The sequence below is a fragment of the Callionymus lyra genome, chromosome 16, assembly GCF_982586985.1.
Source record: "Callionymus lyra chromosome 16, fCalLyr1.hap1.1, whole genome shotgun sequence".
In the NCBI taxonomy this organism is placed as follows: Eukaryota; Metazoa; Chordata; class Actinopteri; order Syngnathiformes; family Callionymidae; genus Callionymus; species Callionymus lyra.
Window position 1 is genome coordinate 24,536,407 of NC_141833.1, and position 22,260 is coordinate 24,558,666.

Consider the following 22,260-nt stretch of genomic DNA (forward strand, 5'->3'; position numbering starts at 1 on the left):
GACACCCTGGAAAGCAAACCAGGTGGCATATGTTCAGATTCAAATCTAATCTTTCCTCGACTGAACCTGGGTTTACTCCGGGTACTCTGATCTCCTCGCACACGTGAGTCTGTTTGTGTCTCCTGCCTCTCACCCCAGGTAGCTGGGACAGTGTAACAGCCTGTTGCGGCTCCATCGAGGTAATACGCAGAAGACAATATTCTACTGAATAAAAGTATCAACAACACAGTGGAGATAAAATAATATTTCACTTGAAACGGTTGACGTTGAGTCACGACTGATTACAGTGTTAATGAAACTTATGTTAATAATGTTGGTGGAAATGTTTCTTCACAATAACTTATCAAACAATTATGTCAAATGATTTATTCTAAATTAATACGTTGCTGAGGTTAATTAAACTTTACAGTTTTAAACTTTATGAAGTTATTGAAGATTCAAACTTTATTGATTTTTTAAATTGTATTGATGATTCAAAACTTTATTGATAATTCAAACTTTATCAATAGTTCAAACTGCAGCAGAAGAAAATGAATATTTCATCTTATCGTGAATATTTTCCATACATTTGAGTTTCGTCTGTGAAGATGTTTGAAGGCAGTTTTATTTTGAATTCTCTGTGAAGATGAGTTTCCTGACGATCATCTGCAGCTTCATCACCTTCGACCAGAGTTTCCGACACAGACTCCAGTTTGTTCCTCGCAGCATAAAAGCTTCTTCATCACGTCCCTGATATTTTTGTCTTGTGGCACTTTCTGGCTCCGTCCGATCGAGACCTGTCGATCCCCCACAGGCTCCCGAGACACAGAGCGCGTTTGAAGCCGCTCGCTGCCTCGGCTCCGGCATGAAATCAGGCGTGATGTGCAGAGCAAGGAGCTTCTGTTCGGAAAAATCTCTTTGGCACGACGGACAGAAAACAAGTGTCGCAGCACAGATGCTTCGTCTCCAAAACAGGAATCCGGTCCCAGGAAGAACATTCACGCGACGAGGCGCTTCCCAGCGATGGTTCACTGTCAGGTCCTGTTAGTCCTGATGTTCCCAGGAAACATGAAGCCTATGGACTGTTTGAGTTGCTCAAGGGACGCCAAGAGGTCGGCGTGGAACCAACATCCACGAGAGAACATGCTGTTGAAACAGTTGAGACGCAACGATGTTGCTGCAGATTAAGAATCTTCTTCCTTCGTCGGACGTGATGTCATCGATCATTTCTTTCTGTCGCAACACATCTGATCAACAATCCTGCAGAAGACTGTCAAGACTGTCTGTCATTTATAGTGAAGCTGCACTTATTCTAGTCCAGGTTCTACACAAACATGACGTTTAGATTCAGAAAACAATCGACTGGCAACGTGGACGACAACGACGTTGATGATTTTGACGACAACTTTAACGACGATGTTGACGTTGACGACACCATTACTGACGACAATGTCGACATTAATGACGTCAAAGATGACAACGTTGACGACGATGACGACAACTTTAATGACAACGTTAACGACGATGTTGACGACATTAATGAAAACAATGTCGACATTAATGATGGAAATGATGAGAACATTGTCGACGTCGACGTCATCATTGTCGTCAATGTCAACAACATTGACGACAATGATGACGACGCTGACGTAAACATTAGTGACGACAATGATGACGACGCTGACGTTAACATTAGTGACGACAATGTCGACAACATTGACGACAATGATGACGACAATGACAACAATGACGACGTTGACGACGTTGACGATGTGACGACAGTAATGATGACAATGATGACAACATTGACGACGTTGACGACATTAATGACGACAATGTCGACGACATTGACGACAAGATTAATGACGACGTTGACGACATTAATGACGACAATGTCGACGACATTGACGACAAGATTAATGACGACGTTGACGACATTAATGAGGACAACATTGACGACGACGGCTACGTTGACGACATTAATGACGACGTTGATGACCTTGTCGAAAACATTGGCGACGACGTTGACGACATTAATGACGGCGTTGACGATGTTGACAACGACATTAATGACGACGACGTTGACGGCGTTAATGACGACAACATTGACGACTACGTTGACGACATTAATGACGGCGTTGACGACGTTGAAAACGACATTAACGACGTTGACGACTACGTTGACGACATTAATGACGACGTTGACAACGACATTAATGACGACGACGTTGACGAAGTTAACGACGACATTGACGACAGCGTTGACGACATTAATGACGGCGTTGACGACGACATTAACGACGACGACGTTGACGACGACGTTGACGGCGTTAATGACGACAACATTGACGACGACGTTGACGACATTAATGACGGCGTTGACGACGTTGAAAACGACATTAACGACGTTGACGACATTAATGACGGCGTTGACGACGTTGACAACGACATTAATGACGACGACGTTGACGGCGTTAATGACGACAACATTGACGACTACGTTGACGACATTAATGACGGCGTTGACGACGTTGAAAACGACATTAACGACGTTGACGACATTAATGACGACGTTGACAACGACATTAATGACGACGACGTTGACGAAGTTAACGACGACATTGACGACAGCGTTGACGACATTAATGACGGCGTTGACGACATTAATGACGGCGTTGACGACGACATTAATGACGACGACGTTGACGAAGTTAACGACGACATTGACGACAGCGTTGACGACATTAATGACGGCGTTGACGACGTTGACAACGACATTAATGACGACAACGTTAACGACAACATTGACGACGGCGTTGACGACATTAATGACGGCGTTGACGACGTTGACAACGACATTAATGACGACAACGTTAACGACAACATTGACGACGGCGTTGACGACATTAATAACGACAACATTGACGATGACAACGACGACGACATTAATGACGACAACGTTGACGACGTTAACGACATTGACGACGACAACATTGATGATGACAACATTGACGACGACAACATTGATGATGACGACGACGACGACGACTGGAAACAAAGATTTTCTGATCGTAATCTTGGAAACACTGGAGGAAACCAGAGTTCCTGGAGGAGCTGCAGGCGCACAAACCTGAGATCATGGACTCACAAACCAAACTTCTCTGAATTAATATGTTCAACTGTATTGATTGAATGTTCGGAACAGAAACAACATGAGAAACTGTCCAGGAATGAAAGACGGTAAAAAGAGGAGCGTTTGTTGAGGTTTGACGAGCAGCAGTCGAGGAGATTCATTTCTTCTTGACCCATCGAGTCTCTCTGCTGGTCTGACGTGCAGGTGGGACTCAGCTGGACATGAAGGCACCAGTTAGTGGTCCACGTCTGTCAGAGGAACACGCCTGACCTCCTCACGTCTGTCGGAGCCGCTCAGAGACGCCCTGGGCTCGGACTTCCTGAGGTCAGCAGACTTCAGAAGCTGCTGCTGCCGCAGATCAGGACGTGGCAGCTTCGTTTCTGCTCTGAAGGTAAAAATAGCAACAAGCTTCGCTCTGACCTTCTCACAATCCACATGTCTCTCGTGAAGCCTTGTCCGAGTGTTTCCGTCTCACCATGGTTTCTGTCGCCTCACGACTCCACAAACCTCTGGTTCGAGTCCTTCTCTCTGTGACACACAAACACAGTCAAAGAATTAACACTTGATTCTCTGACGCTCAAGTGACGCATCAAGATATAATAACCAGGAAACACAACTGGTTTAATGTTGTGTTAACAAAATAGTCGTTTTCTACTTCCTTTATTTTTTTAACATTCAGTTGAACTTGCAAAATAAACATTCCTCTGAATAACCCTCTCAGTAATGGTGACATGAACAGCTCTCGCAATGCTTTGCCGCCCAGCCATCTAATTAGTGCTGTGGATGACTTATGACATAGAAACATAGAATTTAAACACAGTATTGTATCAACCAATCAGGTGTGACTAAATAGATCAGTGTGTAGAAAGGCATCATGGGAGGTGTGTTTTGTTAGCACCATAAGTAAGGTGTGTGTGTTCATTAGTTGATTCGCTGTTCGAGTAAATCACTGTTAAGTTTGTGTAAAGATGAATAGATTCCATGAACCGGTTTCATCGACAGATGTTGTCAAGAAGATTCCAGTGAATCGAGTCTTATGTTCGTTCTTTGATGAATATTAAAGCCGTGGATCATTAAAACTGGTGAAAATGAATCATTTTCTGCTCAAACTCCCAAAATATGTGATCACTAGGGTCAATATTTGATGTTTGACTGCAGCTCAATACTAAACTACACAACATAATCAACAGAAACAAATATAAAGTGAAAGAAAACCTGTAATACTATGGATCCTCGCGGGGGATCACGGTACATGTTTCTGAGCACCCTGTACCATATAAAGGTGGTTCGAGGCCAGTTTGTAAATTAATACATAAGACTCATCAGGCTCACTGTGGATTTTTGAGGGAATTCAAGATGTTATTTTGGCTAAGTACCTAATGGAGGAGGCTCTAGAGCGTTATTTCTTTCTGATACTAGTGGAAGGGCTTTGCTGTAATGGGATTAAGAGTTGATACACTACACTTTTAGATTGAATCATCTGGATGTGCTACAGGAATTCATATATATTTTTTAATTACTAGAAACATTCTAAATGATTTTATTTCCAGAAGGTTCAATATCTTCACAGGTGAGGACCACAGGTGAAGACCACAGGTGAGGACCACAGGTGAACCACAGCACACCAAGACATTTGTGTCGTTCATGTTTGCAGCAGGAAAAGTTCGACAGGTCAAGTCATGGATACCTGGTCTGTAAAACTCGGACTTGGTCCAGCAGCCGGTCTCTCTCCATGCACAGGATCTTGTACTCGTGACTCTGAGTCATCATCGAGCTCACGTCAGTCAAACACTGCGGACACTTGCTGGAGCTTCTGGAGAGAGAGACACGTGAACGCACCATCCAGACGAGACGTTACAATGACTCACATTAGGTCCAAACTTCCGCCCACAGCCGGAAGAATCAGTTTGTGACCGAACTTGGAGACGGCGCTGGAGGCAAAAGAATCTCATTTAGTCTCGAAAATAACCAAGAAACGAGTGAAACGTACAAGGAGGACGTGATTCCCATGTTGATGTCGCCCTCTGCTGGACGTGCTGGGCTGTGTCGGTCCACGTTCAGCTCCTGCAGAAGCACGTGTTAGAATCAACATGTTGGACTTGAGTTCTTGTACCTTGACTGAGATCTGCTTCAGCTTCTCCTCCAGCTCTTTGATGATTCCCTCCTTCTCCGCGATGGTTTGCTTGAGCTTCTGGACGGGGCTGTTGTTCATCGGAGCCTCGCTGACGATCTTCGGCGCCGGTTCTGACTCGAGTTGTGGCTCCGACCCCCTAGTCGGCGTGTTCTGCTGTTGTCCGAACTGTCTCAACACGTCCTGCATCTGACTCTGCTGCTTCTGTCGGGTCAGGATTCAACCGTTCATGCATAAGAGCTCATTTCACGTCACTTACATTTAAAGAATCATAAAAAAAACATACAATAAAAGAAAAAAAACACTTCTGAAATAATCCTGTTGCTAACAGTAGCTTAACCAGGTATTAAAGTGACGGAGATGGCAGTTGCAATTATTTCCATGAGCTTGTTAGATTAAAACTATTATATAAGTATACGCCATACTTCAATTAATGCTAAAAGATATTTAAAATATAAAGTATAAATGACTCGCTTGATCTAAGAGCGGGAACATTTGACTTCACATTTACAATCAAAATTCCACTCAGACTGATGATTGACAGTCCAGGCAGTTAATAAACACCTTAAATCGTAGATCAAAGCACGAAGCAAGACACACCCGGAAAAGAGGGGGCGAAAGACAGAACAAAAAGTGACCCCCGCCCGAAAACCTTTGAATAATTAGATTACAGGAGGACAGTCTCTCAGCGGGTGATCGGTGACACAGGGAACTTGAAAGAACCATTTGGCCGGAAAGAGACGACCTCCCGGACGGGAAATTTGCCTTAAATATAGGGATGTTTCCAGAGCAAAACACCAGTCTGCCCGGGGCTATCGACCTGTAAAGCCGCCGGGAGAAGTGGGTCCGATCGTTATTGAAAGCTTGTTTTTCTTTGACGCGGCGAAAAAATGACCCGTTACACACTCTGGATCAGAGGTGGGCAAACTTGGTCCTCAAGAGCCGCAGTGGGGGCAGGATTTTGTTCCAACCGATCGAGCACATTTTAACCAATGGGGTTTCAGCTGAAACAAGCAACACCAGACTGACAATCAACTGATTACACTCCTAAGACACCGGATTGGTCAAAATGTGTCCTCTTGATTGGTTGGAACAAACACCTGCAGCCACTACGGCCCTTGAGGACCGAGTTTGCCGACCCCTGCTCTGGATTGTTCATCTTTGTCCACGAAGCGAAGTATAAGACCTGGGACGGAAGTGACGTCGTGTTTGAGCGACTCTGTGTTTTGATCCTTTTAAGCTGAAGTACTTTGAATCAGGAAGATAAAACTGAGTCTTTCTCTCATGTAGTGACTGATGCAATTACACTGTACTACCATAGGGGGAGCCAGAAATCGTTTGTTCAAGTCTGTCAACAACATCCTTCAAAACCTTGAGTCCAGATGCAACCGAAATGAAAAACTTTTCCTTCATCAATGTTTATACTTGTTTATACTTGTTTATACTTGTTTATACTTGTTTATACTTGTTCCTCCAGGTTGTTTTAGATACAAATGAATGAGTTCATGACTGAAGTTCTCACCAGCAGAGCCTCCACGAGCTCGTCGTCATGTTTGGCTTTATCCAAGAGAGTCGATATCTGAGTTTTCAGAGTCTTGATCTCAGCAGACAAAGACTTATGTCTGGCTTTGGAGGCTTCCAACCTCCTCTTGAGCTCATCGTGGTCCTTCAGGAGAGATTCGTGTTCGGCCGAGACCCTCTGTGGAAATAAAGGCTCATGTGTAGTCAACACTAGTGTTTACAGTCAAGAGCAAGTAGATAGTATCATGATACAGCATAGTTATATACAGTGATAGTGTAGTAACAATATATGTGTAGTATTGTCCAGTACTTGACTCTGGTGTTGTGATAGTGTAGTAACACGTATATATGTGTAGTATTGTCCAGTACTTGACTCTGGTGTTGTGATAGTGTAGTAACAAGTATATATGTGTAGTATTGTCCAGTACTTGACTCTGGTGTTGTGATAGTGTAGTAACAAGTATATATGTGTAGTATTGTCCAGTACTTGACTCTGGTGTTGTGATAGTGTAGTAACAAGTACATATGTGTAGTATTGTCCAGTACTTGACTCTGGTGTTGTGATAGTGTAGTAACAAGTACATATGTGTAGTATTGTCCAGTACTTGACTCTGGTGTTGTGATAGTGTAGTAACAAGTATATATGTGTAGTATTGTCCAGTACTTGACTCTGGTGTTGTGATAGTGTAGTAACAAGTACATATGTGTAGTATTGTCCAGTACTTGACTCTGGTGTTGTGATAGTGTAGTAACAAGTACATATGTGTAGTATTGTCCAGTACTTGACTCTGGTGTTGTGATAGTGTAGTAACAAGTATATATGTGTAGTATTGTCCAGTACTTGACTCTGGTGTTGTTATAGTGTAGTAACAAGTATATATGTGTAGTATTGTCCAGTACTTGACTCTGGTGTTGTGAAAGTGTAGTAACAAGTATATATGTGTAGTATTGTCCAGTACTTGACTCGGGTGTTGTGATAGTGTAGTAACAAGTATATATGTGTAGTATTGTCCAGTACTTGACTCTGGTGTTGTGATAGTGTAGTAACAAGTATATATGTGTAGTATTGTCCAGTACTTGACTCTGGAGTTGTGATAGTGTAGTAACAAGTATATATGTGTAGTATTGTCCAGTACTTGACTCTGGTGTTGTAGTATTAACAGACTACATGACTCTTGATGAAGTCGTAACTACTTTCATTAGTTTTCAAACCAAAATATGTCCAAACCTCAGCTTTAAAAGCTGCTGGACTCACTGTATCCTCTTGTCCTCAGTAATCTGCAGCCATCTAGAGGCCAGAGGTTTAATTGCAACACAAACATGCACAAACATTGAAATATCTACAAATATATATAAAAAATAGGATTAAACACTGTTGAAGTATTAACAACAGTTGTTCTATGATATGAATGTGATTTGAAAGGCAGGAAAATAACAAATGGTTACGATGCTGTTGAACATTGATACGATATTGTTCATATAGTGGATCAACCTTTAAGCCTCAACTCACCTCGAACATCTCTCTCTTCTCCTTCTCCATCATGCGGATGTGGCTCACGTTTCTGTCTTGAGAGGGTTTTTGCTGGAAGTCGTCTTCAGAGCTGAGGCTGGACAGTCTGTGGCTGGAGTGACTGAGCTGCAGCTCCAGGTCCTTCACTCGGGTCTGCAGGGCCAGGATCTGCTGAGAACGTCCTCTGAAGCTTCCTGGAGTGTTGAGCAGTTGCTGGAGATTCACCTCTTCACCGACTTCACTGGTCAACACCTGCACGACCAGAGAGATCCACGTCGTCAGATCTTCAGAACAACAATTAAAACTTGTCTATGATGAAATAATCATTTAAATAAATAATTACTAAATTGAAAATGTTTTTTTTAAACATTTACAATTTAAAATATCATTTTATAAATATTTATTTTCTAAATTCAACATTTAAAAAAAAAAATATTTTCCTTTTAAATTTAATATACAAACACATTTATATCGAAAGACTTTTAAATATTTATATTTAGATATTATTTTTGGAATAAGAATATTAAACTATGCGTAAAATAATAAATAATTAATTGAAAAAATGTAATGATTACTTAATTAAAAACGAATTCAGGCTTTCAATATGGAGTTGATTTAATCATTATAAAATAGTTAAAAGCTTAAAATAATTTCAATTAAAAGAAATAAAAGTTCCAACATTGATTCAATATTCTGGTGCCTCTGAAACTCTCACTAGAACCACCTTCTGCGCCATCTTCAGCTCCTGCTTGACCGACTGGACTTGGTTACGATACTCGGTGACCTTCAGTTGTGCAGCAGCTAACTTGTCCTGCAGCGCCTTCACCACGGGGTTGTCCTCCTGCCAGGACGTCCATCATCAGTCGACGCAGACGCACAACTTTCCTGAAAAACTCACCTTGGACTCGTGACCCGAGCGTCGGTTCTTGTTCTTGGCGTCGCTCGGTGAGTTGAGCAGAGTCGTCTGAAGCTGCAACAAAACTGGTCACTTTTCTTCTGCGAGGACTAACCGATGAGTTCGTCGTCACCTCGGTCTCCAGCTCCTTGATCCGCCGGCTCTGCTGCCTCACGCGGACCTTCTCCTGGCCGATGTCGGCCGTCAGCTCCCGGTTCTTCTTGGACAGCTCCACGATCTTGGTGGCAGCGGCGTCTCCGGCCAGGCCGGCCGTTCCTGGACGATGAGCGGCAGGTGAGACGTCTCACGCCGTCGGACCTCAGGTGTGTTTTTCGTACCTGCCAGGGCCAGCCTCTCCTCCTCTCGCTTCCTCGACAGGTGCGTTATCTCGAAGTCTTTCTCGCTCACGAGTTTGAAGAGACGACCGTTCTCGTCCTTCAGCTGCCGGATCTGCTCCAGCAGGTTCTCGTTCTCGTCCTCCAGCAGCCTGAGAAGAAGACGAATGATGGACACATGGTCAGGAGGTCCTCAAGGTCTTTAAATCCGATGTTATCAAACCACTTTTCTTCATGATTCTATCATGATTCTATCATGATTCTATCATGTTCATCGTCTTTCGGTGTTTGTTTCCCTAATAGCGTTGGAAGGGGCATTAAAAGAAATATATTGATTATAATAATACATTGTCAACCAAATAAAGTTTCCATGTATTTGACTCTTTGCAATTCATTCGTTAATCTAAGGACCCCCTGGTCAGTGAAGGTCCTGTCATTGACTGGATGAAACAGGAAACCACCTGGTGAGGACCTATTTGTGCCGATTCCTGCCCAAACCACACAGCTCACTGCTTACCTCTGTTGTCGATCCTGATCTCGCTAACGTTCCACGCTGCTACCGTGATCTAGCTGAGGTTTTAAGTAAGTCCAAGGCCACCTCTCTACCCCCCCACAGACCATATGACTGTTCCATGGACTTGTTGCCAGGCAGCTCCATCCCCAGTGGGAACTTGTACTTTCCATCAACTCCTCAACGCAAGGCCATGGAGACCTACATCAAGGAATCATCCGTCCTTCCTCTTCTCCAGCTGGTGCTGGGTTTTTCTTCCTTGAGAAGAAGTCCCTCCGCCCATGGATTGACCATTACAGTTAAGAACAGAAATCCTCTTCATCTTATCTTTACGGCATTTGAACTGCTGGGAGGGGGACAAGATCTTCACCGAGCTAGACCTCCGCCATGTCTGCCACCTCGTCAGAATCGTGGAGGGGCACGAGTGGAAGACTGCTTTCAAAACACCAACAGGACATTACGAGTATCTAGTTATGCCTCTTGGTTTAACCAACGCACCTGTAAAGTCTGGTCAATGATAAACTACGTGATATGCTTAATAAAACGATCAAAACACGGAGTCGCTTCCGTCGCTCCAACACGACGTCACTTCCAGCTCTTATACTTCGCTTCGTGGAGAAAGATGGACAATCCAGAGAGTGTCACGGGTCGTTTATTCGCCGCTTCAAGTGAAACAAATTACAAGCTTTACGATCGATCGGACACACTTTCTCCCGGCGACTGTACAGGTCAATAGTCCCGGGAGAAAAGGTCCCAATCTGTAGAAACTATATTAAGTCAAATTTCCCGTCCGGGAGGTCGTCTCTTTCCAGTCAAATGGTTCTTTCAAGTTCCCTGTGTCACGATCACCCGCAGAGAGACATCCTGATTTGTTTTCTTGTAATCAAACTGTTCTCGGGCGGGGGTTATCTTCTCTTCCGTCTTTTATCCCCCCTTTCCCGGGCGTGTCTTGCTTCGTTCTTTGATCAACGATTTAAGGTGTGATTTGCAGATCAACAGATGTTTTTAAATAACTGGTGTCGTATCTAATTCTGATCCAAGCTTGTCTTGAACCAGTGAATCAGTCTGGAGTGGAATGTTATTGTGAATGTGTAGTCAAACGTTTCCGCTCTTAGATGAAGCGAGTAATTTATACTTTAATTTAAGTATGTCGTATAGTTATAGTGTAAAATGATTTTAATCTAACATTAATGTTTATGTCTTTGTGTACCTGGATGACATTGTGATCTTTTCCCCCGATGAGGAGAAACACATGCACCTGCTTCAGTGGTGACCACGCCCACCTCTCACCAGGAGGTGCAGAGGTTCCTCGGGTTTGCCCATTTTTATCGAAGATCTATCAGGAATAAAAGTACTATTGTCTCCCTTACATGACCTGTCTTTTCCCCAGAGACCTGGAGAACACGTTCAGGAGCCTCGACTTCACCTCCGTCCTCATCCCCCCCGACACCAGCCAACGGTTCATCGTCGAGGTGGACGCTTCAGACGTTGTGGTCGGACTGATCCTCTCACGGATCTGCCCCAGGGATGGTAGGCCACACCCTTGCGCCTTCCTTTCCAGGAAACTCTCATCCCCTGAACGTTACTATGATGTTGGTGAGGCTGTGAAGGTGGTCCTGGAGGAATGACCATGAGAACCTTGAGGATCTAAAGTCCGCTAAGAGTCCTAATGCCAGACAGGCTAGATGGGTCATATTTTTCATGTCTTTCGACCCGGCTCAAAGAACCTTAAACCGGACTCTGTCGCGAAAGTTTTCTCCAGGCCAAGCTCAACAAGTCAATCTTGTCAGCGAGTTGTTTTGTGTCATTAACCTGGAGATCGAGGGTAGAGTTAGAGCTGAAGGTGTCTCCGTCCCTCCAGGGGGACGCGATACGTTTGACTCACACAAACAAGAGTGTCCAGGTGTAAACAAAACCATCTTTGTTTTACATCAGGTTGATGTGAGAGATGTTTCTGATCATGTCACTGTATGTGTCTCTAACAAAACCTTCTCACCAGAAGCCATCTAGACCTGAGGACCTTCTCTCAACACCATCTCATCGAGGAGGCCGTGATTGGCGAACATGAAGATGAATTTGAAGTAAATAAAAGTCTTGTTTTCACTCACCTGTACTTGACGTCATCTTTCTGGCTCTTCTGTTGAGAGAAATCCACAAAATCTCCTGCGACATAAGCGCTGGTAGGTTTGTCTGCTTCCTTCGCTCTCGTCTTCTCTCTCTTCCGGACCTCCTGCTGTTTCTGGAGCGTCTGGAACTGAAGCCTCAACGTGTTGTTGAGCTCGTCGTCGTCCTCCATCTTCTGAAGGACCATAAATATCAATATATTGTCTGGAATAAAGTGAGAACTTTTGACAAGCGATATTTTTAATTATTCATCAGTGATTTCAGTTTTAATTGAACAATAATAATAGATTAAAGTAATGTATCAAAGACCATCTTCTCATATAAAAAATACTAATATCTACTATAGTCGTGAAATCTTTGATAAAATAAAAAATGTTTTTTATTCAATCGTTCCAATGTTTAATTCATGGTCTGTGAAAATACTGTTGTTTATATTCACATTATGTTCAGCGAACTGTACTTTCTTACCGTATTCACGACGATCCTGAAGGAACTTCCGTGTTTGTGTCGTTTTTGAAACGCTGCGTGTTTTTAAAAGTGAGATCAAAGCGCGCGAACGAAGGAAGATTTAATGTAACAAAGTCATCGGAGAATAGAAATAAAAACTGCTTCGCGTCTCAGTGTTGACGTCGTTACCGTGGCAACGAGTGTCGCGATACTTTGAGCGAGATCTCGCGCTGATATAGTTTGTTTCACCAAAAACACAGTAGCTCTGAAAGTTTCTAATAACAGATTCGACTGTATATTAAGATATATTTACCTTAAATATTTTCATCGTTTTCTATTTAAAATAAACGTCACAACCACAATAAACCTATATTTACATCTGATGAAAGTAAGTAAGTAAGTAAGTAATATTTATTTATATAGCGCTTTTCGAGACCAGGGTCACAAAGCGCTTAGACAATCAAAACAATACTCAAAAAAGTACATACTTTAAAGATCAAGATAATACTGAGAACAACACAGGAGTTCGAGAAATTCAAGGAAAAGCCTGAACAAATAGAAACGTCTTAAGATGTTTCTTAAAGGAGTCAGTAGATCATCAAGAGCAAAGAGAGAGAAGATCGTTCCAAAGCTTAGGAGCAACAGCCTGAAAAGATTTCTCTCCTCTGGTCCTGAGCCGTGTGCGTGGAACCATCAGTAGATTCTGATCCACAGACCTCAGAGCCCGAGCTGGGGTGTAAGGCTGGATCAGATCAGTGATGTAAGGAGGAGCCTGACCATGAATAGATCTGAAAGTAAGAACCAGAATTTTAAAGTTGATCCTGAAAGAAACTGGAAGCCAGTGAAGAGTTTTAAGGAAAGAAAGTATTCACAACATTTAAAAGATAATTGGAACTTTTTTTTATTTTCTAAAAGACATTAGTTGAGAGTTTATCTTTCAAATCAACATCACGGCGACTGGAGGCATCTCAGGTACGACGGTGAATAAACAGCGGTGGATAATGGCATCAGCAGGTGAGACTTTCTTACCATCAAAGCAAATACAATAAAAATGCTTGTTTGATGCTCGGGTGAAGAAGCGAAAGAGTCTGTGGTTCATTTAATACTTTGAAGACGTGTTTCTGGAAGGAAATCTAACAGTTTTGTCAACATCTTAAAACAAATCATTTCTACACGTCGATCCTCGTCCGTCTCAACGATTCTTCTGGTCCAAACAAAACTTCTGCGATCGTTCAGTCCAGTGTTTGTTCAGTGATGACGTTAAACAACAGACAGTGTTAAAATAAATACGCTAAACATCTCAACACGAGAGTATCTTCATGTCGTCTTGTTCTTCAGTGCGGCCTGTTCTCGGGGCGCCACGATGTAATCTTTGTACATGGAATAAACCACCCCTGGAAGAAACAAAAACACAATTAAAATCAAGATTCAAGACATTCCTTCGTGACCAGTTCAGGTTTCCATGGAAACATGACAAGATATTGTTCGTACCAATAATGATGGATCCGACCACGAAGCCTTGAGCCGCGACACGAGTGTGGATGAGGTGGACCGACAACTTTGTGTCGCCGCGATTCTTCATTTTCCATAGTCGGTACCCGGCGATCGCACAACACCCTGCAATTCCTGGAAGAAAATCAGATCCATAGATAAATATTTATAAACACATACTATAATAAGACCATCTCGAAACAAGAGTCAGACTCTAGAGCAGGGGTCACCAACATTAGAGGTCACTAACATGAGGGGTCACTAACATTGTCCCTACAGACACAAGGGTCTTCACAAGGAGCGCTGACGGGACCCTCGAGGGATTTTCTAAAACAACATCAGGGTCACAAGGAGTTCTGTCCAAAAATACATTTTTCTATCTGTTCACACGAGCCTGGACTTTGGCTCAGTAGCATTTTAATCAACTGGTTGTCGTTTCTGTCATTAAAAAATGTCGCCCCACGAATTATTGATTTCCTTAAAGAACTTAAAGAAAACATTTGGTTTTGTGGCTCATTTTCCCTTTTTTTTTTTGTTCAAAAAGAAAGTTTGACATTTTTACCTAATCTTTAAACCGTGACCTTTTAATTTCTCCCCAGATTTACTTTAGATTAAAAGAAAGAAAATCCCTGTGTGTTTAAATGCTCCACCAGACCTAACCTCTGGTTCTCAGTATTCAATATCAAAGCCTGTTAGAGGGCTTCACATGTACTAATAGAACTGGAGTTACTTCCAGGTATTTCTTAGTATTCTTATCCTTTTTTAGATTAAAAAAAATATTTTGTCGTTAAAAAATGTTGTCCCTCGAATATCTTTTTGTTTTTGGATGTTAGAAAAATCACATTTTATAAATGTATATATATTTTTGACTTTCAAATATAGAATTGTACACGTCATTGTTTACATTATTAGTAATAGTTTTATTACTATTATTACAGTTATTATCTGTGCGTGACTCTGACACAGGAAGCTTTATGGCTCCTGGTTTATATGAAGTAAATGTTGTAAAACAAGGTTTCAAAGCAATAAATCCACACGAGACTCAGACATGACTGACAGGTTTCTCACCGAACGGGACGAAAGGATTTTCTTTGACTTTCCTCAACAGTTTGGACTGAACGTCGTCAGACATCGTGACTGAAGCTGCGAAGAAGAGGAAGGAGAAGAAGATTCAGAAGTTGTTCCACGTGAAGGACAGATGTTGAGAACACACACCTGAGGTGAAACTACACACACACACACTGGAGGTGAAACTACACACACACACTCGAGGTGAAACTACACACACACACACACACTCGAGGTGAAACTACACACACACACACACACTCGAGGTGAAACTACACACACACACACACCTGAGGTGAAACTACACACACACACACTGGAGGTGAAACTACACACACACACTCGAGGTGAAACTACACACACACACACACTCGAGGTGAAACTACACACACACACACTCGAGGTGAAACTACACACACACACACACTCGAGGTGAAACTACACACACACACACACACTCGAGGTGAAACTACACACACACACACACACTCGAGGTGAAACTACACACACACACACACCTGAGGTGAAACTACACACACACACACTGGAGGTGAAACTACACACACACACTGGAGGTGAAACTACACACACACACACACACACTCGAGGTGAAACTACACACACACACACTCGAGGTGAAACTACACACACACACACACACACACACACTCGAGGTGAAACTACACACACACACACACTCGAGGTGAAACTACACACACACTCGAGGTGAAACTACACACACACTCGAGGTGAAACTACACACACACACACACACTCGAGGTGAAACTACACACACACACACACGTGAGGTGAAACTACACAAACACACACTTGAGGTGAAACTACACAAACACACACTTGAGGTGAAACTACACAAACACACACTTGAGGTGAAACTACACAAACACACACTTGAGATGAAACTACACACAAACACACACTAGAGGTGAAACTACACACACTTGAGGTGAAACTACACACACTTGAGATGAAACTACACACACTTGAGATGAAACTACACATACACACACACAAACACACACTAGAGGTGAAACAACGACACACATTATTATTTTCTCACCTTGAACCTCGAAGATGAACGACACAAAAGGTCTCACGTTCGCACCAGCGTTGGTTGAAAATGCCGGAGAGTTTGATCTGTGATGTAACTACCGCTGTACGTCGGCGTGACGTCACAGCATCAGCTGGTGAGTGATGAGTTCAAATAGTCGGACAAGATCGTAACGGAAGTTAAATACATGTGTTTGCGCAAATACTTTATTTCAATAGGCGAAAATAAAGAGTAACAAATGTGTTACGTGAGTGTTTGTAGACATTACTTTAGTAATGAGCTTTTATAAATTATATGTCCGGGATTATAAAAGAGTAGAGCTGATGCTTTTGAACGCACCACGAGATGTTCACTGTACACGCCTCCTGAACAATCAAAGATACAACTGACGCCAAGATACAGATACGTTCTGCCGGTTTGGTTGTATAAACTAATGTCTGGATCGCGTTTTAATCGGATTTTAGCAAAGCTATATTATATCTATATAGAGGAACATAAACATCCATTATATATTCACGTCATAACTTCTCCTGTGACCTACCTCAAGCCAGGAAGACGCTTGAACTAGGTAAAAGCAAAGAGGGAAATACGTTTAGGTATCCATCTTGGATGGATACCTAAACGGAAGTGGCTGCACCGGAAGTGGCTGCACATGTTGCGTCACGTTTAGATCGCTAATGGCGTGACCTTCGAACGTTCATTCATTCTTTTAAAATCTTCTCTTTCTACTGTTTTTCTTTTCTTGATCCACGTGTTTTCAAACTGAAGACCAAACATTGTCGTGACGCGTTTTTGTTTGTCTGATTAAGTCACTTCTCCATCAAAATATACTTTGTTTATGTTATATTTACATTATATCGACTTACTTTTATACACGCGTTCAATCTGGATTTTAAAATGAATTAAATCCATGCTTGGATTTATTCCATAACTATCATCTGATGGTTTGACATTTTCTTGATGAACGTTTAGTTTCTCCAGGTCTTTGTTGTTGTGACGTCACTGTAATAATAACATAATAATAAATAAAACGGACCTGCTCTGAGTTCTGCTCGGTCCAGACTGGACATCAAATACTTCTCTGGACAGATAATGAGTCTGTGGCATTTCCTGAAGCAATTACTGTCATGTCTGTTTCCTTTGTTGTTGTTGACCTTTGACCTCGTTCTTTTCTTTCATTTAAGAACATTTCATTTCCTTCGTTTATTCATCAGCTTAATAACTTTACCCAAAGATCAACTTCTACACATTATTTAATTTTATTGAGCGTCTTACAATAAAATACACAACGAGGATAAAACAATAAACCATAAATTATCCTTCGTTTATTTTTCTGATATTTTTTAACTATGTTGTGGATTTTTTCTGTTTCATGCAAGTTGACCCAGAAGCACCAACCAGTTCCAACCAGTAGGGGGCGCCAGATGTGTTTTCTAAATGTGGGTCAACAGGGTCACAGCAATTTGTCACCCCCTCCCTGTGACCCCGGGGGTCGCCTGTGAATTAAAAATGACCACGTTATGATTTCGTGCAATTATTTGATTAATTCTGCTAAACAGGAACTAATATGAGTCTGTGTTGTGGACGGATGCACTTGAGTGACGCACACAAGCGCTGCACTGGCGGGAAGAAAGAACAGCGACCGCAGCGCGAGTGAAGACAGAAGTAAGAAAATGATTTAATGTCTCGTATGTTATTGGTTTATTATCCACAAATATGACTTTAACATCATATATGACAATATATAGACGTCATACGACCATAAGTTTAACGTGATTTATTTATTCATTTATCCAAAATTTGATATTTTATGATTTAATAGTTTAACGTCCTTTCATGACATTGATGTTAACTTTATTGATTTATCATCATGAACGTGTTTTCTTTGAGTCATAAATCAAATATCAAATATGATGTTTGTTTGATCGATTTCTGAATTTTCATGACATTTTCTTGGTTAGTCTCGTTCTCTACAAGAGATCTATGTTCATCAATGACTGGGATTATTGGAAAGTATTGATTCATTGCATCTTAAACTTGACATTTAAAATGATCTGATTGTGTCATCAAAGATGGACTCGCCTAATACTGGCTTCTGATTGGTTACAGCACAAAGTACCAATGTTTATTTTGAAAAAGGTCAATATAGTATTTTAGTAAAGGTCAACGTAAGCCTGAGAAATGTGTCGTGTGAATGTCACTCAAATTACACGACTGTCACTCAACGCTGACACTTGGCAGCTCTGATCAAACATTAAAGTTTGGATTATATTTTCAATTCAAGTGTCTTATCATAACAAAGTTACCTCAAGACTCTATACAGTTGAAGTAAGACTATAGATGATTAAGGAAAAATGGATCCAGGAATTCAATTCAACAAAGGAAGAGATGAGAGGAAGAGATGAAGAATGTTGGACAGGATGGACGTGAGGACGATAAAGAGACGGTAGAAGAAGAATTTAGACGAGGACATTGAAAAGGAACAGGAAGTGGATTCATGAAGAGCAAGTTCTGGACCATCAGGTTTGATTTAGAATTTGTTTTCTTCTATTTTTGAGTGTTTTTATCTCGTTCAATTCTCTATTTTTTCTTCATTTCTTTCACTTATACACGATTCTTGTAAAATTAATTTGTGCCCTTTATTCAAACACATCTGCAAATGTCTTCATAAGTGAATACTTGTTGCTTCTCACGAGGAGTCTTTCCACAGGGATCAGCAGGTCAAACCTCAGGTACACTAAGAGCTGGGAGCGGAGCTATAGGTCGCAGTACTATGACCTTCATCAATGGACGCCACCTGTTGTATCAATAAAAGGAGCTGAAATCTCTGCAACAAGTTGAGAATAAAATGTGAAATGATGTAAATGTAACGTTGTTGTACTGCCACTGGGGGGCGCCACATGACACGAGCTTCAAAATGATCTTCAGTAGTTTTCCTTGTTCACATGAAATTGTTAAAAGGCCATACATTTCCCGAAGTACCTCTGACCTCCAGAGGATCAATAAAGTTGTATCCATCCATCCACTCATCCACTCATCCATCCATCCATCCATCCATCCATCTAATTGCCATGAACAATACGTTTGTAAAATCAATAATGAAAATAATATGATTGCATGATAACACAAGTAATTAAAGTATACACAATATGCAACTCAAAGTTGCACCATGTTATGATGTGATATAATGCGTTAAATTATTTATTAAATCTGTTTATTTTTGTTTTGACTATTTTTTTGTATTTTTTTGTATTTTTTTTTAATATCCTGATAAAAACGTTGTTCTTATTACGCACTTGCACAAAGAAGTATCATGAAAAATTCGTTGAATTATATTACATTTTAACCAGTTGAAGATGATGAAGGCTTTCTGACGGGAAGTACTTTGAGAAATCTGTGTGTGTGATTATAAAAGTAAATAATGAAAATACATTTCTGAACCCACTGACTGAAAAATGTTTAGATTCTGCAGTTTCTTCTGTCTTCTTGCCAACGTCTAACAGTATCTTTGAAGTACCAGAAAAAAGATCTAAAATAAGATCAAGCGTAGATCAAATTGACACTGTTTGTAAGCAGAGACCTCAGTTGTAACGGTACAAACACTTGTTTCTGGCTTCCTTGCTGCAGGAAGACAATGGATGGGTGGCAAACAGTAAGTGGATCAGTTATAAAAAGTCAAGTTTTCAATATGAAGTCAAACATTGATTCTCAGCTAGCACTCCTGGTGGGAGTTTTCTGGCAGCAACGTCCCAGATAACCCCCTCTGTTCAAGGAAACGTTTCCTTAGTCGGGCTTTGTTCTCGAGTTCTGAGAAAAACTTAAAAATTCCTGGAGAGGATGAAAGGATGACAGTGCGTGACTTTTCCTCAAGATCCATTTTCTTGGGGGGCTTTCACAAATGGTGAAAAACATCAATTTCAACACATTTTCTGATCAATTGGTCTGTAGAGTGTATGACTTCCAAGTGGTAGAAGGTGATCGTAACAACCTAGTTCTGTCCAGCAACAACCACATGAAAGCTGATAACCCCTGAGTTATCATCATAATCTCAGGTTCTACGAATTGGGGCGAAGCCCTCCAACCGCTTCGCTATTGGTTTATCCTTGAGGCCCCGCCTCGTCTCCGAGAATGCTTAATGAACTCGCCACCCAGCTTGGTGCAGTCCATTTCCTATAAAGGCGGGAAACCGCCTCCACACTTCCTCCAACTGAAAACTCGGCGAGAAAGGCGGCTGTTGGGCGACTAGGTTAGAGGGCTTCGCACCAGTTCGTCGAACCTAAGATTATGATGATAACTCAGGGGTTCGACATCATTTGGTGCTCCGCCCTCTAACCGCTTCGCTATTGGTTTAAACCCAAGGCCAAGCCCGACGGGATAAAGGTACCCCCAGCTAGACGCCGCTCCTGACAGCAGCATCACTAGGGCCCCGCCTGCCCAGGATCCAAATCCATTGGGGCCGTGGGCCTCGGGGGAATGGAACTGCTCAAAAACAGTATGAGCTACTGATCCTGTCGCCATGTCGAGGAGATAGGCTCTAGCAAAGGCGGAGGTGGGCGCCCAAGAGGCTCCCAAGAAAACACCAGTTGACGACCCACTGAAGCTGCCACACCACGGTTAAAATGTGCCCCTAATTTGCTAGGAGCAGATCCACCCGCTGCCTGGTAGGCCTGGATAATGGCCGATCTCACCCAATGAGAGACCTCTGAGGGAAGACCGGCTCACCAGGCCAACATCTACCGTGGCAAAACAATAAGGCATCAGAGCGGCCGAATGAGGCCAGGCAACGCAAAACAAAACCCTCACAGGATAGTAGGTGAAGACGATCTTGACCTGGGTCCAAGTGGGGTGGCGGTTGGAAGGCCCGCAGGGTGAGAAGTGTTGCCTGGAAGGAGGCGTTGAGAACCTTTGGACGACGGAACGCTGGGATCGGACGCAATGACACTGATGACTCCTCGACTCAAAGAAAGACACTAATGGGGAGAGCACAAGCTCACTTGTTCTCTTCGTGAATGTCCGGATCAGAAGGAGTGAAAACTTTAAAAGACAAAGTGTCACTCATTTGCAGCAAGCCCAGCCACATGTGTGCGGCTGCCATGAGCCCCAGGGGGGAGACACGCAGCGCCTGCTGACGTCACATGACGTCAAGCTTTCAGCAACTGTGTTGTCAACCTGACTAATTGAGAGAGCACAAGGCTCGCTCGCTCTCTTCGTGGATGTCTGTACCAGAAGGAGCGAGACCTCAAACAAAATGTTCAGTGGGACTTGGTCAAGAGGCTCAAATGTCAGGTCTGCGAGAGAATCCAGCACCAGCTGAAGATCCCGCCGAGGGCTGGAAGGCCTCACAGGAGGTAGAAGCCTGTATGCCCCAGTAAGAAATGCACCACCAGAGGGTAGGTACGCGCTGAAGCACCTAACGTGCCTTGCTGCTATGGCTGATGCGAACACTCAGTGTCACCACAGTCCATCTGTTATCCAGCAATGCTGCAGGAAAAACAGGACAGCAGAGACCAATCAGGAGCTGTGGTCCAGGGACCTGTCTGCACACCAGTTAGAGAACATCCCTCATTTGGAGGCATAAGCCTATGTGTAGACGGGGGCCCAGGTATTCTCCAGCGTGTGGAGAATGTCCGGGTCCATAGTCCCGCTCAGCTCGTCCCCTACAAGAGCCACACTTTGAGAGGCAGACCCAGCACCAGGGGTGCCGTCAGAGCCCCCCCCCTGCCCGGGGAGTACAGCGCCACCACTATTAACCGCAGACTCCCCCACTTCGCTCCCTGAACCAAGGGGAGGAGTTGCCGCGGAGGAGGAGAGGCAAACAGTAGCCGGCCGGCCAACTTAAGTGCCCCAACGCGTCCACGCCTAGTGGGGGGCAATCAGAGGCCCAGAGGGAGAACCAAAGAAGACATTTGAAGATCTCCTTTTTGGCGTAGAGGTCCGCCACCGTTTGACCGGACCAAGACCACATCTTGGCAGCCACGACTCGGACAGACCCCATTCGTTCTGGACAGTCCTCCTTGACAGTCTGTCTGCTACTACATTCAGC

General features: G+C 42.8%; 2 protein-coding genes and 1 long non-coding RNA gene across 3 annotated transcripts; 1 reads left to right on the forward strand and 2 right to left on the reverse strand.

Annotated features, from left to right (window-relative positions):
* Positions 1 to 3,145: 3,145 nt before the first annotated feature.
* On the reverse strand, positions 3,146 to 12,620 carry ccdc13 (coiled-coil domain containing 13). The gene is made up of 13 exons (XM_087810412.1): positions 12,608 to 12,620; positions 12,124 to 12,343; positions 9,508 to 9,656; positions 9,303 to 9,445; positions 9,173 to 9,244; positions 8,999 to 9,115; positions 8,275 to 8,526; positions 6,766 to 6,942; positions 5,226 to 5,447; positions 5,103 to 5,176; positions 4,981 to 5,043; positions 4,800 to 4,925; positions 3,146 to 3,640 (listed from the first exon to the last, which is right to left on the reverse strand). The coding sequence occupies exons 2-13, from the start codon at positions 12,324 to 12,326 to the stop codon at positions 3,604 to 3,606; spliced, it is 1,635 nt and encodes a 544-aa protein (XP_087666538.1). The 5' UTR covers positions 12,327 to 12,343; positions 12,608 to 12,620; the 3' UTR covers positions 3,146 to 3,603.
* Positions 12,621 to 13,462: 842 nt separating this feature from the next.
* Positions 13,463 to 16,789, reverse strand: higd1a (HIG1 hypoxia inducible domain family, member 1A). The gene is made up of 5 exons (XM_087810417.1): positions 16,759 to 16,789; positions 16,227 to 16,350; positions 15,146 to 15,220; positions 14,078 to 14,212; positions 13,463 to 13,980 (listed from the first exon to the last, which is right to left on the reverse strand). The coding sequence occupies exons 3-5, from the start codon at positions 15,207 to 15,209 to the stop codon at positions 13,904 to 13,906; spliced, it is 276 nt and encodes a 91-aa protein (XP_087666543.1). The 5' UTR covers positions 15,210 to 15,220; positions 16,227 to 16,350; positions 16,759 to 16,789; the 3' UTR covers positions 13,463 to 13,903.
* A 1,034-nt stretch (positions 16,790 to 17,823) lies between these two features.
* LOC148064241 (uncharacterized) lies at positions 17,824 to 19,014 on the forward strand. The gene is made up of 3 exons (XR_015713514.1): positions 17,824 to 17,882; positions 18,582 to 18,740; positions 18,928 to 19,014. It is a non-coding gene; the product is annotated as an uncharacterized LOC148064241 (long non-coding RNA).
* Positions 19,015 to 22,260: the final 3,246 nt, after the last annotated feature.

What these genes read in the sequence shown, in the direction of transcription:
- ccdc13 (XM_087810412.1), bottom strand. Translation starts at nt 12,326, where the DNA reads ATGGTCCTTCAGAAGATGGAGGACGACGACGAGCTCAACAACACGTTG. An exon ending in TGAAGCAGATCTCAGTCAAG is followed by an intron (nt 5,177 to 5,225) that starts GTACAAGAACTC and finishes GTGCTTCTGCAG; the next exon opens with GAGCTGAACGTGGACCGACA. An exon ending in ATGGGAATCACGTCCTCCTT is followed by an intron (nt 5,044 to 5,102) that starts GTACGTTTCACT and finishes TTTTGCCTCCAG; the next exon opens with CGCCGTCTCCAAGTTCGGTC.
- higd1a (XM_087810417.1), bottom strand. Translation starts at nt 15,209, where the DNA reads ATGTCTGACGACGTTCAGTCCAAACTGTTGAGGAAAGTCAAAGAAAAT. An exon ending in AAATCCTTTCGTCCCGTTCG is followed by an intron (nt 14,213 to 15,145) that starts GTGAGAAACCTG and finishes ATTTTCTTCCAG; the next exon opens with GAATTGCAGGGTGTTGTGCG. An exon ending in GGTCGGATCCATCATTATTG is followed by an intron (nt 13,981 to 14,077) that starts GTACGAACAATA and finishes TGTTTCTTCCAG; the next exon opens with GGGTGGTTTATTCCATGTAC.